The sequence below is a fragment of the Triplophysa dalaica genome, chromosome 24 (assembly GCF_015846415.1).
Source record: "Triplophysa dalaica isolate WHDGS20190420 chromosome 24, ASM1584641v1, whole genome shotgun sequence".
NCBI classification, from domain to species: Eukaryota; Metazoa; Chordata; class Actinopteri; order Cypriniformes; family Nemacheilidae; genus Triplophysa; species Triplophysa dalaica.
The window spans coordinates 10,766,885-10,784,961 of NC_079565.1; the positions used below are offsets into that span (position 1 = coordinate 10,766,885).

Below are 18,077 nucleotides of genomic sequence, written 5' to 3' on the forward strand. Positions count from 1 at the left end.
AAATTGGTTTCTTATTTTTGTTTAGCATTTCTTCTACATTTTTTTGATTGATTCATGTATAAATTGATTCTTTGTGAAATTTTTCAGCGTCACTCTTGGTCTCCCATAATCTTAAAAGAAACCACCACGCTCTCTAAGATCTCAAACATCTGGACTTTTGATAACACCAAGAATAAATCCATATGTAGCACCTAAACTCTGGAATAGCCTCCCCGATACTATTCGAGGGTCAGACACACTCCCAATTTAAATCTAGATGAAAGACGCATCTTTTCAGCCAGGCATTCACTTAATGCATAATATGCTAAATGAATGAATGAATTAATGAACAGCAGCTAGGCTACTTATTCTCTTTTTGTCCTCATCCGCCTCGAGATGCCCATGGAGAGATTACGGCAGGTCCAGATAAACGTCATATGGCCCTCCCTAGATTACGCAAACTCCATCTGAACATCTCTCGCCATCCTCCAGCGAGAGTCTGCGGACTGACCATCCCAGATCCAGTTTAGGCAAATCCATTCCCAACCAAGAGTAAAGACAGATTACTTTGCAGTGATTAGTATTATATGATAAATTTACATCACATGACAGCTGTTTGAAGTTATTGCAGTGATGACTTTAAATACGCCGTTATTATTTTCCCTTTTTATAACATTCCTCTGTTTCCTGATATCAAAGCAATGAAAAATAAGACAAATTAGACCCAAAAAGTAAATGAAACTTCCTAAATCACAACTGAGCTCTCCCTATTCTTCATTAACATTTACCTTTAATCAAAGTAACAGGGTGCAGCTGTGACGCGTCAGATGACACCATGGGCCCGTTTCAATGAGGAGGTTCAACCAACTCTAGGCCAAAACCTTGCACTCAGAGTTGGTACACTTGGAAATGAGAAACTTTAAAGTTTGGTTTTAGAACAGCTGATTTGAATTAGTTCAATTTACTCAGGTAGGTTTACCCTGGGTTAAGCGCGTGCGGACACGACTATATAAAACCATGGCAACGGCACCAAAAAAGCAAAATGGCGGCGGAAAGCGCTTTAGAGCTTTAGAAGTTAGACATAATTAATATTGCATATAAGAATTTATAGTCCGTTTAATATTTGACATGTGGTTCTCTCTCCTTTATCCCAAATGTGTGCTTTCACTGTGCGTGTGTGTTTGCGTCTATGTCAATGTGTGTAAGTATATATGCATATTGTGTGTCTGTCTTTTGTTGTTTTGACCTTTTTCTTGTTTTTACAGGTATATGACTTTAGTTGTTTTTCTTGTATTCAATGTGTCTAATGTACAGCTGCTTTAAACCAAAACAAATTGTAAAAAGCGCTTTATAAATAAAGTTGAGTTGAAGCACACTTTCCGATCCGCAGGATTAACTGATGTGCTTGAAATGACTTGATAAAAGTATAATAATTAAATGTACGAACAAATAAATGAAACATTAAATGAACGAAACAACAGAAATAAGACAGAAATAAAAAAAAACTGTATTTTCTCACTCGCCTTGAGTGCGCAAATGACACGTGGTGTAACGAACACCTGCAGGGAACCAGACCCAGTAAGATTGATCGCCGGCTAAATTTCTGTCATGAAATCAAAGTGCATCACTATGAATTAATTCAGCTTCATGAATCTTCTATAAAAGCACTACTAGTCACTGAGATGATCTCTGTGATTAAAATGTGTGCAATGAATGATTGTATTACTGACACTTGCGCATTTAAACGAGGAGGAGATGGAAGTAAACTGTGGGGTTTAGCAAATACAACCTTCTTATGTCCTTTAGTGAGTGTTTGCATACAATTGAAAGCTCCTCCTCCTCTTCCCCCCTTTATAACATGTTTGTTAAGTTATCTTCTGTCTGTCTGAAAACACGATTATCTGCAAAACTTCTGATCGCTTTGTATCATGTTCTGGCTGCTCGTGAGCTGCGTTTTATTCCTATTCGCGTTGAGATTCCGCTTTCCATACTTCATCACAGACGTCCAGTACGGTTACCGGATCTTATTAGTCGCATATCACGCGACCAAAATAAGAAAATCCAAACCTTTCCATACTTTACTGGACCGATTTCAGGAGCATGTTCAGAAACATCCCGACAAAGCGTTCATTCGCTTCGGCGACGAGACGTACACGTACGCGGAGACGGACAGACGGAGCAATAAGATCGCGAGGTGTTTATTAAAGCACGCGGATCTTCACGCGGGAGATTCAGTGGCTCTTCTCGTGGGAAACGAACCCATGTTCATGTGGATATGGTTGGCTTTGACGAAGATCGGATGCTCTGCGGCTCTTCTGAACTATAACATCAGATCCAGATCACTGCTGCACTGCTTCTCCTGCAGCGGAGCCAAAGCACTCATCGCCTCAACAGGTACCAAGTCTCCACAACGTCACGTGTCATGATTTAATGGTTTTTTTAGTGAATGCATTGATTTGAATGAAAACTGCCATGTCTCCATAGATCTTTACTGGTAATGTGTTGGAGTCTATTGGTGGGATCTCATCTGGTGGATAGGAATCGATAGAACCCCGTTAAATGCGACTGGAATAAGGCCCATAAAGGAATTTAGTGATGTTTGTTCATAATGGTATTTGTAATTGAAACCATTCATTTGCATTTGTATGCAGTATGGGAGTTCTTATTGATTAAATGCAATAGAGTGCATTAACTGTTCCTGACAGGGGCTTTTATTATGATATAGACAATTCTGATGACATAAAAACGTTGCATTAGAAATTATGAAGTGTTTAATAATAAAACCATTACAAAATTCTTAGTTTTGCCTCACGATGCAGACCTGTGATGTTTTTATCAAAGGTATTTTAATAACTTATAATATGAACTGAAACATTTAACTTAGTGATAGTCCTGGCTTTAGCTAAGCCTTGTCTATTATGCTGGGCGTTAGTGTATGAAACTTATTCCAGTAGGGTTTAATGTATTTTTTTTGATGATTGTGTAATATTCACCCACACAGTACCAGTTTCGACAGGTTTACACATACACAGTACCTGTTCATTAATCATTTTCAAGTCAAAACTATCATGTGTCTGTTTACAGATTAAAGGGCTATTTCAGGGGCAAAGCAAAATTTCCCCATGTTTAACTCACTCTCAAGGGATCCTGACTGAATATGACTTTCTTCTTGAAGAATAACGGAGTCGGGGTTATAATCCCTAAATCCCACGTATCATTTTACTACCAAGCGGTAGAATGGGAGTGAATGGGCGATGACTTTTTGAAGCTCCAAAAAGTGCATCCATCGGTCAAAAAAGCCAATCGATGCTTTTGTTAAAGAGAAATATCCATAATGAGAGCACTATTAATGTTAATGTCTGTTAATGTCTAACTTCCGTTATCCCTCGGCTGCACCTGAACCAGAGGCTTGTTTGTTATATACAGTCAGGATGCCTCGAGGGTAAAACGCGGGGGAATTTTGTTTTGCCTCTGAAATATCCCTTTTACAACCATTTGCACATATTACTCAAGCACATGAGATCATTCCTAAATGAGATAAAAGGTTATTAAATATAAATATACAACCATTTCAAACATTTAGGCATCACTGTAACTTAGTACTGTTAAAGTACTTAATATTAGCCATGCAAAGTACAGTACATACAATACTGTATGGCACTTTGGATATTAGTGCACGGACCATCTGCATAAATGTAGATGAAAGTACTGTACAGCATGTGGAAATGCGCTGCGTTTGCAAAATGTAAAACTGACAAACAAACGTGCTTTGCAAAATTATGCTTATTTAGCAATCCTGAGATGGAAGAGTTACAACTAGGTGATGGATTTGATTCCCAAGAAATGAACGTACTGAACAAATATTTCATATCATGTGTACATTCACTGCCTGCCAAATAAGAGATATAGATCAAAAGAATGTGATTTCCGGTTGTTACAAATTGTGCCATTAATACAGCTTAGAATATCCTCACTATAGATTGCTACAACATTTGTATAATCTCAAGTGAAATGCTGTATCTTGTTTCTTCAGAAAGGTTTGAGTAAGGCCTTATTCACATTTCGCATCTTTTCCGCATGCATATTGGTTATTTTGAATGTAGACGCACTGCAGGTGCGCGCCAATAGGGGGCGACGTGGTCAAGACGCACATGCTGTGCGGCGAGTTCGTCGAGATGGAAATGGTTTAACTTTTGGGGAGTGCCGCATGCGCACTGCAGGTCATTTGAAGAGAGAAAGAGGCGCGCGGTTTTAGACGCGAAATGTGAATCGGGCCTAAGGAACTTGTTTCTCACTTTTCTCATTATTGTGAAGACCTTGAAACACTGAACAGTCTCCCTGTTATTGTTACAACTAGATGAGACTCACACAATTCGTCCCCTTTTGAAAATCTGACAAGTCACCCATTTTACCGTCTTATAGTAACCAGTGCTGAACACAGAAGATGACGTTTTAGTAGCTTAAACAAATCATATTTGCAGGTAACAATGGAAAAAAAATCATATAACCCCTTTATATTTTCTTGTAGAGCTGCAGGATGCCGTTGAAGAAGTGCTGCCTGCGCTCAGAGAGCAAGGAGTCACTGTCTATATACTGACTGACAGTGTTAACTGTGTTGGGACGGAGAGTTTAACCGACAAGATCAATCAGGCTTCAGATGAGCCCATTCCTGCCGACCTGAGAGCCAACATCACCTTGAAAAGTGTAGCGGTGTACATCTATACATCAGGCACGACAGGTAATAGACAAATCAATGACTACAATATCACCACTCGAACTTGCAGGTTTGTGCTCTACAACATACGGAAAATCAGGCCGTTCCTATCGGTCAAGCCCTTGCAAATGATCCACAATGCATCTGCACGTCTAGTTTTCAATCAGTCTTATGGAGCCCATGTAACACCCCTCCAGAATTCATTTCATTGGCAACAAATCGCTTGCAAAATGCTTTACTCATTCGGTTCCCCTGTGATGGAACGAACTTCCAGCCTCCACCCGAACTGCAGCATCCTTCACAACGTTCAAGAAACATACCTGCTCCACATTTATATAACTAACCAATAACTAGTCTAGTCTATGTGAAGTGTGTTTATTCCTCATTATATGCTCTCTATGGATAAAAATGTCTGCCAAATGAATAAACGTAAATGTACCTTAGATGAAGAGTAGCTTGTAATATAGCTTCTTGGGAATAGCAAAAGCATCTGTAAAGGATGATGTTGAATTGAACGCACCCTGTCTTCTGCAGGTCTTCCAAAGGCAGGTTTGGTTACTCATCAGAGGTTATGGGCGATGTCCCTCTTCCAGTTACTTTGCGGAGTGACCTCTGAAGATGTTCTGTACATCAACCTTCCCTTGTATCACAGTGCTGGATTTTGTATCGGATTCGGAGGGTGTATTGAGAGAGGTAAGAATCAGCTGTTCTTTTGTGATGGTATTACAGAACATGAAAAATATATAATTCTGTTACATTATAGTAAGTTGTCTCATAAAGCAGTTTTTGTCGTGTTTTTGTTTAGGAAGCAGTATAGTTTTGAAGAGCAAGTTTTCGTCCTCTCAGTTTTGGGATGACTGCAGGAAATACAATGTAACTTTGATCCAGTACATTGGAGAAACAATGCGTTATCTCTGCAATACGCCAAAGGTATTCAAAGTCTTTCATGTCATCTTTTTGTAGCTTTTCATGTCCCCATGTTACAATCTTACAATTTTGGGTTCTCGGAATGTTCAGAGAATGTTAATTTTGCTTATCTAGGAACATGATGAAACATAACTATTTGGTTTCCAGAATGTTTCCAGAAATAGGAAACATTTTGTGTGACTTCTTTTTTTGGTCATTTAAAGATAACCACCCTGCAACGTTCTGGCAACGTAATGTTATGTTGCAAAATAACCTAAAATAACTTATTTAGCTTCTATTAAAACACTCCCCCTGCCGTATTTGGGAGAGTTATATTATACTGTAGTTGCAAAATAACTTACAAATAACTTCCTGGTGGTTAATTTTTTAGCTTATTTCTAAACAAACCCCTGCAAGGTTCTGGGAAAGTTTTTTTATGGTTGCAAAATAATAACCGAAAAATAAAAAAATTCCCCTGTAACGTTCTGGGATGTTGCAAAATAACCTAAACACAACCCATTCACAACGTTCCACGGTGGTTATTTTTAGCTTCCTTAAAAATACGTAATGGGATGATTTTTTTATGGTTGCAATAACACAACTAAATCTGCTAGGATGTTATGGACTTGTCTGATCATCTTATCTGTGTTTATTGCTCTTCAAAGCGTTTTAGCGACCCAGTACACAACGTTAGAATGGCCATCGGGAACGGTATGAGGGCAGATATTTGGAGGACATTTATTAGCCGGTTCGGTCATATTGAAATCAAAGAATTCTACGGTGCAACTGAGGGTATCACAGGCTTCCTGAACTTCCCTGGGAAAATTGGGGCTGTTGGTAGATTGCACGCTGTTCATAAGGTACTACTGTAATCCAAACATTGTTGAGATGTTGAAGTCAATGTTAAACAAGCAGCCCTTTTATTGAGCATTGGATTGATTTCAAAGTTCAGAACATTGAAACTTTGACATGATGCATAGTTTTTGATTGTTGATTTTACATTAATGTAAAAATGCGGAAATGTTAAAAAACGCTCTTCTGCCCCGGTGCATGTTAAGAGGTTTAAAGGAATAGTTCATCCATAAATGGTAGTTTTGTCTTTTTGCGTACTTCGATCTCCAGGCGGCTTTCTTTGATTTTGATTTACTGATTTATTTTTGGATGAACTATTCTTTAAGACCAAAATATGAGGTTCATATAACACAAAATACTCTTTTAGCAACTTAATGTTTTGTTCGTTCTGAATTTTTCTGAATGTAATAAAATATCATATTATTTCAGAAGGTAAGCCCTTTTGCCATTGTTAAGTTTGACCAGGAGCGAGGGGAACCTGTCAGGAACGCTGATGGATTTTGCACGGAGGTTACTAAAGGCATGTGATATTTATCTGTTTAATGTACCACAAACTCACAAGACTCATGTCTACTTTTTGAGGGTTTGAGTATGGCTCCTTGCATATAGTATATCATAATAAAGGTTTATAAAAATCAAAATTGTTATCATTCAATTTTGAAAAATTAGCTTCTTTGTTACTTTTTAGAAGAATTGCATGTAACTGTGTTATTGATTTGAATGCAGGTGAGACAGGTCTGCTGCTGTCAAAGATCACCCAAACGCATCCTTTTATTGGATATGCCGGAGATCAGAAGCAGACAGAAAAGACGAAACTTTACCATGTGTTTGAAAAGGGAGATGTATACTTCAACTCCGGCGATCTGTTCAGGATAGACAATGATAGCTTTGTCTACTTTCAGGATCGTGTGGGCGACACTTTTAGGTATGCATGCATTCAAAAGCATCAAATTTAACTGGGTAGATTGAAGTAAAGTGCTACAATATTTAGCGAAGCTAAAAGGAATAGTTCACCCAAAAATATAAATGCGGTCAGTGTCAACATTTATTCACTTTCTTGTTGTTTTAACACCATAAGACTTCTTTCGTAGAACATAAAGGGTGTTTTTTTATATGATGAAAGTGAATAGAGACTGGAGCTGTCAAACTCCAAAACAACAAAAATCACCATTAACTTATCATAAAAGTGGTCCAAACTTTTTTGTACAATATTCCAGATTCTCTTTTGGGTTTACAGACGAAATAATACAGTATATTGAAATTTCATTTTTAAGTGAACTGTTCCTTTAAATCTATACGATCAAGAAATGTTTCTATTTTTTCATTCAGCGAAATCAAGTCATCTCTGCCTATATAATATCATCACGTTTTTTTTGCTCAGGTGGAAAGGGGAAAACGTGTCCACAAATGAAGTTTTGGACATTCTAACGATGGTAACATGTATCGAGCAAGCAAACGTGTACGGCGTTACAGTTCCAGGTTAATTCCTACATTATTCCTTCAAAGCATCCAGTCATACTGTATCTGAATCTGTATTTTCTTTTATCTACTCTACTGACACTATTCATCTTATTTACAGGACATGAGGGAAGGATAGGAATGGCTGCCGTCAAACTAAAGGACGACCAACAGTTTGATTGCGAATGTTTTTTTAGTCACGTGACCACTTACCTTCCTTCTTACGCCAGACCGCGCTTCATACGGATCAAGGTGATGTCATAATGCCTTATGTTTAATTTATAAATATATATATATAAGTATTTCATATTAAATGTGAAGAAATGTTCACCTATTTTTTTTTTGATTACTACTCATTACAGAATGAAATTGATACTACTGGCACCTATAAATATATGAAAGCAAAGCTAACAGAGGAGGGCTTCAACCCTGCGGGAATCAAAGAGCCTTTGTTTGTTCTGGATGAGACGATGAAAAGATACAGACCTCTGACACAGGAAACATACGAGTCCATTTTAGAGGGTCACTTCAGGTTGTGAATAGCAGGCCAATGACTGTTACAACTCACCATTGCGATACAATAACTGTCCAGATATCAGATATACTTTATATAAGTTATATTGATGTAAACTACAGAAATTCTTATGTAAAGAAAATGCCTTTGCTTTTGTGTTTCACAAATATCTCATTTTTTCAGCACAGTGCTTTAAAAGCACACATATGGTTTGAAAAGACTAGAAATATCAAAGTGAATGATTTTATTGTCTGTCTGCTCTAAAAGAACTTGATAGACTTTCTCCTGTGGTCTGTGGTAGACACATTGTTTCGTCAGTGTTTGCTAGAAAGTGATTGGGCTGAGTAGAAACCCTCCTACTCATGTCTCAAAGGTTGCATTGGAGGAAGAGGGTTGCCAAATTGGGAAGAAAAGTACATTTGGCCCCTACCGCATACTTAAGATTCTTATGACAAAACCATTTCTTATGTTGTTAGTATGTCATTTTAACTGGTCTTAATGCCGTGACTAGCGGGGCATTGCCTCTCCAGATTTTTCTTGGGCCCCTCATAATTGGGCCCCTCTAAGTTCCAGCTGACAGTAAAAACGTATTATTTATTTGTGCGATTTATTAATTGATCTTTTAATTAAACCACAGACAAATGTGAAACTGATACATGCAATGAACTGTAGTTATATATTAGTATGATTGTTGAAATACAATATTACCAAAACTGTGATATTCCAATGTTTTGTATGGAATATTACAACTAGAAAAGTAAATAATGAAAAAAATCAAATGAGTTGAAAAGAAAACGATCGAAATACGTGTTCTCAACTTGGCTATATATTATCGCCCATGTTTATTTATTTCTATACTCGACAACACAATTATTCATATTTAGTTGTTTCGTAAAAATATACATTTTACATTTGGTTAAAAAAGTGTATATTGTGTATATGTGTAGAGTAAATAAAAAATCTTTATCTGCCATGTAAATGTATCCCTGCACTTAATAATAATGTATAACCCTTGGAAAAAATAACCATGCTTACAAAGTGTAGTGCTAAATTAGAGCTTTTTATTAAACAGAAATAAATAAATGGTTACCGTCAAACCATGGTTCATTTCAATTGTTAAAGAATAAATTGATGACCTACTTTATATGTAAATTGTAAGCATGACTGATTAATATAACGACAGAACCAATGGTTTAATCTGCAGATGGTTTCGCAACCTTCTATAAACATCTGAGATTTCAACTCCCCGGTGGATCGATGATGATCTGGCAACCCGGCGATTATCTTGACATCGGGGGTGGACCAGAATGATCTAATCTCCCTCCAGAGCTCCCAATGGACTGAACTTGCACCTCGAGAATGCGACCCCGTGAATTTGAAGTCTCTGGACGTCGTGTCAGGCTATGGCTTTGCGTTAATCTCCAAATCGTCGCGTTTTAAAAACTCTTGCAAACATGTTGATCTGGTTTACGCTCCTGGCGGGTCTCGCGCTTTTGCCTTTGCTGCTGAGAACTTTCAAGCCGTATTTTTTCCAGGACTGCGCTTACGTGTTTCACGCGCTCGGATTCGGGATCCGATTGATTAAATACAAACGCACATCTCCCTTCTACAGCATAGTGGACTGTTTTCTGGATGCGGTGAGGAAACATCCGCACAAGACGTTCGTGCATTTCGAGGGCAAGACGTTCACTTATTCGGACGTGGAGAGAGAAAGTAATAAAGTCGCGAACGCGCTGCGCTCCGTCGCCGCGCTCAAGGAGGGAGATACGGTGGCCCTTTTCATCGGGAACGAGCCGTGCTTTATATGGACCTGGCTCGGTCTGGCTAAGCTGGGCTGTCCCGCGGCACTCCTGAACTTTAATATCCGATCCAGATCACTCCTGCACTGCTTCTCCTGCTGCGGAGCGAACGTGCTCATAGCCGCTGCTGGTGAGATTCACGCGCTCGTGACGCGCTACATATGTATGGGGAGACATATAGCGAGGCCTATAGCATTTAACACACATGGTGTTCATATGGAAACAGGCCATTTTGGGAAAGATATATTTGCACGAATCTGGTTTACTCTGGAATGTTGAGGCAGTAAATGAGTCGTGTCATGAATGCACATGCAAAGGAATACTATACCCAAAAGTGAAAATGATTGATCATTTATTCACCCTCTTGTCATTTCGAACATGGATGAGTTTCTGCTAAAGAACACAAAAGAAGATATTTTGAAGAATGTTGATAGTAAGACAACTTTGACACCTATGAGTTCCATTGTGTAGACACAAAACCACAGACTTTTCTCAACATATCTTCTTTTTTTGTGTTACACAGATGACAGCCATAAGGGCGAATAAATGGCAGATTTTTTGTGATCTGTCCCTCTAAACATGGTTTTATTATAGTAAAAGTGCGGTAATCATATTTTGTAGATTACAATTGGTGTTGTACTGCAAATTTCATGGTCAAACTACGGTTATTTCAGTAAAATCATAGTTCATTTTCAAAGAAAAGTTATATAAGATGGAATCCATTATTATGAATGACGGGATTGAAGATTTAAAAGCACTTTATTTAGGCAAATAATTTTAACAAGTTTGTTTTCAGTAAGCATAGTTTAGTATTTATATTTGAAGTCAAATTATAGTAAACGTGGTTTACTGCAGTGTCTGGAATCATTTGTACCAAAGTTTCTGTAATACAACATTTAAATCGATCTATAAAAACAAGGTTACTTACAACACTTTTTATAACCAGGGTCAATGTTTCTAAGGGTTATTATGGGTAAGAGTTTATTGGGTTCGGAGCGGGCACCCTGTCATTAAAGTTACACATTAAACAAACTATAAATAAATCAAATGCCATTGAATAATGACCGCATCACAAAGTGTAGCATATGTCATGCATCCCTAAAGAAAGTTGGGACGATATTTGTGAAGTATTCCAAAGTAACGAAAATAATGGAATGGAGGTATTCCCGTTGTATTCATATTGGGAAATTTGAAATCATTGTCATTATCGAATCATTATTTTAAACGTTTCTCCTCCAGACCTCCGTGATGCTGTTGAGGAGATCTTGCCTGCACTGAAAGAGAAGGGGATAACAGTCTACCTCCTGTCAGATGAACACAGTACAGACGGCATCCAGAGCATCAATCAGAAGATCGCTGAAGCATCTGACAAACCGCTGTCTCCATCTCTCAGGTCCAATGTTAACATCAAGACTACAGCACTGTATATCTACACCTCCGGCACCACAGGTATCTCACATCGCCACATACTGCAGCGCATTTCTTATTTCTCGCTATAATGAGGAAGAATGAATCCAATTCACACCTTAGATTCCAGCAAAAACAGATAACCTGATAGATTTTGGGGTAAGATTTTAATGTAGCCTAATCGTTAATATTAGGGATGCACTAATGTGCTACATTTTAGACAATATTGATGGGGAAAACATGTATATTTATTACATACACAGGTTAATATTATACATGGTTTTAAAAATAAAACAAATAAACGTATAATAGATATGTGACCCTGGATCACAAAAGCAGTCTTAAGTAGCAGGGGAACATTTTTAGTAAAAGACAAAAATATGTTGTGTGGGTCAAAATTATCGATTTTTTTTTATGCCAAAAATAATTAGGATATTAAAAAGTAAAGATCATGTTCCATGAAGATATATTGTAAATTTCCTACCTTAAATATTTCAAAACTTCATTTTTCTGAGTGGATGTCCTGCCACAGTGCCTCTGATTAGAGGGGCCCAAATTCAGAGGCCATTTTCTCAATATTTTGATTTTTTGCACCCTCAGATTCCTAATTTTTAAACAGTTGTATCTCAGCCAGATCATATTCTAACAACTAATACATCAACAGAAAGCTTATTTATTCAACGTTCAGATGATGTTAAAATCTCAATTATGAAAAATTTACCCATAAGACTGGTTTTGTCGTCCAGGGTCACAATATTTATATATATATATATATATATAGGAATATATCATATATACAATACTCCTATATATGTTTTGTATTTAATATATATATATTTTTAGCTTTGTAAACTGCGTTAGGCTATATAAGACCAGTTTGACTGCGCTCATGCTTTTTGTAGTCCTTATGTTGTTGCAATTGCTTCCATTGTTTACCTTATTTGTGAGTCGCATCTGCTAAATGACTAAATGTACTTTTTTATTGTTTTGAATTTAGGATTACAAAAAATAGACAATCATCTAACTTTTAACCTCACACAATTTCCCATAAGCATTAAAAGTAAACTATTGCTTTATTAAAAAAGTGTTGTAAACCACAAAAAACTAAATATGAAGAGTTTGTTTCCAAAATGAGTTAACTCCAAAATCATGTTTTTTATTGTGCATTTCAATTAATATCCAATCAAACCGCAGTTTGTTTCATTTAAAAACATGATTTTTGAGTTATCTCATTTTGTTAGGAAACTCCATATATTTATATCATACTGGCTATAGGGGATGATTCATTTTTTCAGATACATTTGATATGATCTTTCATCTTGATATTATCTTTTGTGCTTTCCACACACATTTTAAGCAGTACATATCATACATCTCTAAAAAAAGTTTGTATTTTGCTCTCCAAAGGTCTTCCTAAAGCTGCATACGTGACCCATGAGAAAGTTTGGGCTGCTTCATTTATCCAGGGTGTGTCTGGGTTGACATCTGGAGACATATTCTACATCAATCTGCCTCTGTATCACAGCGCTGGGTTTCTCATCGGACTCGTCGGATCCATTGAGAGAGGTCAAATATAGCTACTGTACCCTTGCAGGAATATCCCCTGAATGCCGAAAGCATATATTTATTTGATTTAGTTGACATTTAAGTGGTGCTTACAGGGATTTCCGTCTGTTTGTTGTAGGTAACACAGTTGTTCTGCGAAGAAAGTTTTCAGCCTCTCAGTTCTGGGATGACTGCAGAAAATATAACATAACTGGCATGCAGTACATTGGAGAAACGCTGCGCTACCTCTGCAATACACCGAAGGTGAAAGCGCTTCTTTACGTTCCTAAATCACACTGTGTAATTTCACAATTTTAAGTATCAGACAGGAAGTAGCTCAGACCTGTCCAGTTGAGTTGCCTGTAGTATATCTGCATCTAGATCGACCTTACGCTGTAGATAGCTTAAACCAGCGTGTCCTGAAAAGGTTTAGGACTGTTAAAAGATAAAGACAGATTAACAGTCATGCCTTTTATAGGTGTCAAAGTTAGCCAAGCTCTATTATCGACAGGTCCCAGAGAATCAATATTAAAGGTCGATCTCTGTACTCATGACATGTCCTCTTTGTAGAACGAAAAGGACCGAGACCACAAAGTGAGGATCGCCATTGGTAACGGTGTGCGAGCAGACGTCTGGAAAGAGTTCATCAACCGCTTCGGACACATTCACGTGCGGGAGCTGTACGCCGCCACTGAGGGAAACGTCGGCTTTATCAATTACACCGATAAAGTTGGAGCTGTCGGTCGGCTCAATATTCTAAGCAAGGTCAGAATAAAAGTCCCAACATGCAGGATTGAAAATATGTTGTTTTGACTTTGAATTCTGATTGGATGAGCCAAGTCATTATGTAATGACCCGGGTCGGATCCTGATCACACTGTCGGGGCTTATTTCTGCGATAACAACCGGCTGCCTGTACATTATCCCGCTTATTACACGGCTACTTGCCACATGAGAAAAAAACTGGACATCACATGTGAATTTGAAATATTTTATTAGCTAATTTTACCAAATGCAGACCTTCAGTGAGGTAAAGCCGCTTACTTTCGGGTATAACGTAGGAAACGACGTTCAAACGTCACGAATAGGCAAATTGGATGAATTATTTGTTAACATAATGTCATATATGTTATTAAAGGACATATTTATAAATCATTTTTGTGTAATATTAAACTGCCCCTCTCAAAATGATTTGCAGCATCCGGGTTACAGGGTGTTAATAGTTATGAGCGGTTATTATTTGAGAAGAAAAACTTTGGAATGTCGCGACCGGCCAATCAGAATCAAGCATTCAAAGGAGCCGTTTAATAAATGATTAAAATGACTAATTTATTAAAATAGTTTTTAACCAGTTGTATTTCTTATTATATCCCGGTTGCTACGGTTTTATAAAAAAGCAATGAATTGGTTTTCTGTTTGTGTCTTTTGGCATATTGTGTTATGTTCTGTGTAAAGCTAAATTCCTTTTGCATTCCCAGATATTTCTCCCCTTTGCACTGATCAAGTTTGACGTTGAGAAAGAAGAGCCAGTGAGAAACTCCCAGGGGCTGTGTATCCCAGCTCAAAGAGGTACGTATTTTAACAACATTCTGTTGGGCTATTAAATGTAATATATTAAATTAAATATTGTATTGTGTATTTATTCACACTGTATATCCTGCACTTGCTAATTGCACTTCTGGTTAGACCTAAACTACATTTCGTTACACTGTACTTGTATATGTGTAATGACAATAAAGTTGAATCTAATCTAATCTAAAATAAAATAAACATCTCTGATTTTAAATTAATTTAGAGTCGCATCTTGATAGGTTGTCATTGGAAGAAAGGCTTGCTATCTGTAATGACTCGAGCTACAAAAGAAACCACCGATCTTCTGAGAAACTGTTGTATAAATTTATTTTTTATTACATTTTTTATCTTTTAACACTACGATTGTTAAAATGTTGTCGCAGGTGAAGTGGGACTTTTGGTCGGGAAGATTACTAAACGCACCCCTTTTGTCGGCTACGCTGGGAACAAGCAGCAAACAGAGAAGAAGAGACTCGGTGACGTGTTTGTGAAAGGAGATCTGTATTTCAACAGCGGCGACCTGCTGAGGATTGATCACAACAACTTTATCTATTTTCAAGATCGAGTTGGAGACACTTTCAGGTAAATCTGACCATGGCGTCTTATTTGCGGTCGGCTCAGGAGCTGAGAGTAGAAGAATCATGGCAGCTCCTGTCTTCTCTCCAATTGGCTGTCGCTCCCAAAAGTCGCTCCTCATTTGCATAAAGTTAAACATTTCTTTGTTGGGTAGCTAGACACGCTCTATCTGGTCGCTAATGGTTGCTACTGCTAGTGTCGCCGGAAGTCGCCAGCTCTCCACTGAAATGAATTGGATCATGTCGCTTGTACTGTGAACGGGGCATTATGCTATCAAATATTTTAAGATCCAGGCTACCCTCAAAATAAGCGTAGTCATTGACTTCTATTCATACTTGGGAATGCGGTAGACAAGTTTGGTGAGTTTGTATCAATTTACAACGTTCGACCAATAGAAGATGGATGGGCCACGGTGTGACCTTTTTATTTGGGCCAAATGCTAATCATATTTTGAGTTCACTGTATTGTCGAGCAGATATCATACTTCATACTCCACTAAATTTTGTCAGTAATCGTAGTTTGTTTTACCTTAAAAGTGATAGTTCATCCGAAAATGAGAATTCTGTCATCACTGATTCACCCTAGAGTTGTTCCAAACGGAGAAATTTCTTCGTCTGATGAACACAGAGAAAGATATTTGGAAGAATGTTAGCAACTGATGATTCTGGGACATCATTGACTACAAATGTAGGAGAAATAACTGTATCATATTTTTCATTTTAACACAAAAGGAAAGCAAACTTTTCAGTCCGCGACCCCCAAATACCAGTACTAGTGAGCCGAGACCCCCACTACCCTCGGAGGGTGATAGGCAGATGCGAACATGCACCTATTCTAGCCAAATGTGCATAATGACAACAACAAACAGTACAAAATAGTTATTTACACATTATTTTACTTGTTATACATAAACTATGAACAAGCTGATGGCTTTTTATGTGGCTCGTTTTATTTTTAACTTAACTAATATTTGTATATTTTGTTACACTTATTGATTACATACGATTTCTTATAATACAAAAAAATATTTCTGGAAATCATGCACCTAGGGCACCTTTGACAACCATTTTTATGTTTTCTACTATGGTGCTCAATGATGTCCCAGAAATGTCAAATGCTAACATTTTGTCCAAATATATTTCTCAGTGTTCAACCGAACAAGGAAATTTGTACAGGTTTGGAACAACTTGAGGGTGACTAAATTATGACAGAATTTTCATTATTTTAATGGAGTATTCATTTAATACTGAAGTCATATAAAAAGTAAATAAATCTTCTACTTTCTTACTTTTACGCAAGTATTTTAATAAAAAATTGGACTGAGTAAAAGATAAAAGGTATATTTTTTAATGTGTTTTGTACATTAAAAATCTATGCATGAAGTGTAGTGGAGTACAAAGTATGATATATGCTTTAAAATGTAGTCAAGTGATTTAAAAAAAGTAAAAACACAACACTGAAGAACTGTCCACCTCTGTAAAAATGTTTACAAGTAAATAAAAATTCATTAAAACTGGTCATTTAAAATAAAAGTAAACACACAAAAATGGATATAAATAATACAAATGATAATGTAATTTAAATAATAATTTCACTTAATCCACACGGAAATACAGTACAGGAATAATATGTTATATAAACTAATTTGATGTATAATACACATTTTAATTTATGCATTTTAATGTGAGTTTCATAAAAGTATATTTTTGGGATGGGGGCTCACTCAAGAATGATCATTCTTAGGGGGTCTGTGGCATCTAAAAGATTGAAATCCCTAAGGCAAACAATATCTGAACATATGAAACTAAGATCGGCTTTGAAATGCATCACATTTAGTGCAGTGTGAATAAAGCCTATGCACACATAATTGGGAGTCTCAAATGTGTGAACGTTTATGCAGGTGGAAAGGAGAAAATGTGGCTACAACTGAGGTCGGTGATATTCTCACTACGGTGGACTGCATTGAGGAGGCGAATGTATATGGAGTCAAAGTTGAAGGTAAACTGATTTGTTGATAGCTATGACATAAAAGCAAATTGTTAAATAACACATAAAAACGTTTTTATTATGTAAAGGACATGAAGGAAGAATTGGAATGGCTGCTGTTACACTGAGAGAAGGCAGAGAGTTTGACTGCGTCACATCCTTCAGTGTTCTGGCTAACTACCTCCCTGTGTACGCCCGACCCCGCTTCATCCGAATTCAGGTAAGACGTCCAATCCGAGCGTTTCTCGCAGACTTTCTCCTGTCTGTCCAGCTTCAACACAAATCAATGTCTTGCAGAATTCCTTGGAAATGACAGGAACCTTCAAGATGAAAAAAGTGCAACTGGTGGAGGACGGCTTCGATCCAACCCGGATACAAGATCAGCTTTATTTCCTGGATTTGACTCAGAAGAAATACATTCCACTGACTCAGGAGATTTTTAATTCCATCATGTCACACGACATTAAATTGTGAAGCCCATTGTGGTAAACTATGCTAAACTGTTTTTGAGATTTACTAACCAGTAGAGACCACTAATCTCAGGGAACACGTGATTTTGGTGAAGTATAATTTCAACATTTATCTACCTTTACAGACCAGTTCAGTCAAATGTTTTACAGCTTGAATAGAAATATAGAGAATGTTTAACTGTGCCTTAACCTTGTGCCTTGATAATGTACATTTCGATCTGTCTTAACTTTGAATAAAATCAGTGAGAATCTACTGAGATTGTGGTATTTTTAGTTTAATAGCTGAAGATTTAGTCGTTT

The 18,077-nt window shown here is 37.3% G+C and overlaps 3 protein-coding genes across 3 annotated transcripts in view; 2 read left to right on the plus strand and 1 right to left on the minus strand.

Moving 5' to 3' along the window:
- The window catches only part of galk2 (galactokinase 2), a 32,719-nt gene extending 27,453 nt beyond the window's left edge, over positions 1-5,266 (minus strand). Inside the window, exon 1 of the mRNA XM_056739248.1 lies at positions 5,133-5,266. The gene's annotated coding sequence lies outside the window, so the exon portion shown is untranslated. The remainder of the gene's footprint in view (positions 1-5,132) is intronic.
- On the plus strand, positions 1,847-9,396 carry slc27a2b (solute carrier family 27 member 2b). The gene is made up of 10 exons (XM_056739245.1): positions 1,847-2,373; positions 4,508-4,717; positions 5,228-5,386; positions 5,499-5,623; positions 6,265-6,459; positions 6,881-6,971; positions 7,178-7,376; positions 7,833-7,930; positions 8,031-8,161; positions 8,272-9,396. Exons 1-10 carry the CDS (start codon positions 1,908-1,910, stop codon positions 8,446-8,448), a joined length of 1,851 nt encoding a protein of 616 aa, XP_056595223.1. The 5' UTR covers positions 1,847-1,907; the 3' UTR covers positions 8,449-9,396.
- A 132-nt stretch (positions 9,397-9,528) lies between these two features.
- zgc:101540 (hsFATP2a_ACSVL_like domain-containing protein) lies at positions 9,529-18,030 on the plus strand. Its single transcript, XM_056739244.1, has 10 exons — positions 9,529-10,352; positions 11,462-11,671; positions 13,037-13,195; positions 13,314-13,438; positions 13,745-13,939; positions 14,652-14,742; positions 15,129-15,327; positions 17,222-17,319; positions 17,397-17,527; positions 17,605-18,030. Exons 1-10 carry the CDS (start codon positions 9,878-9,880, stop codon positions 17,779-17,781), a joined length of 1,860 nt encoding a protein of 619 aa, XP_056595222.1. The 5' UTR covers positions 9,529-9,877; the 3' UTR covers positions 17,782-18,030.
- The last annotated feature ends 47 nt before the right edge of the window (positions 18,031-18,077 follow it).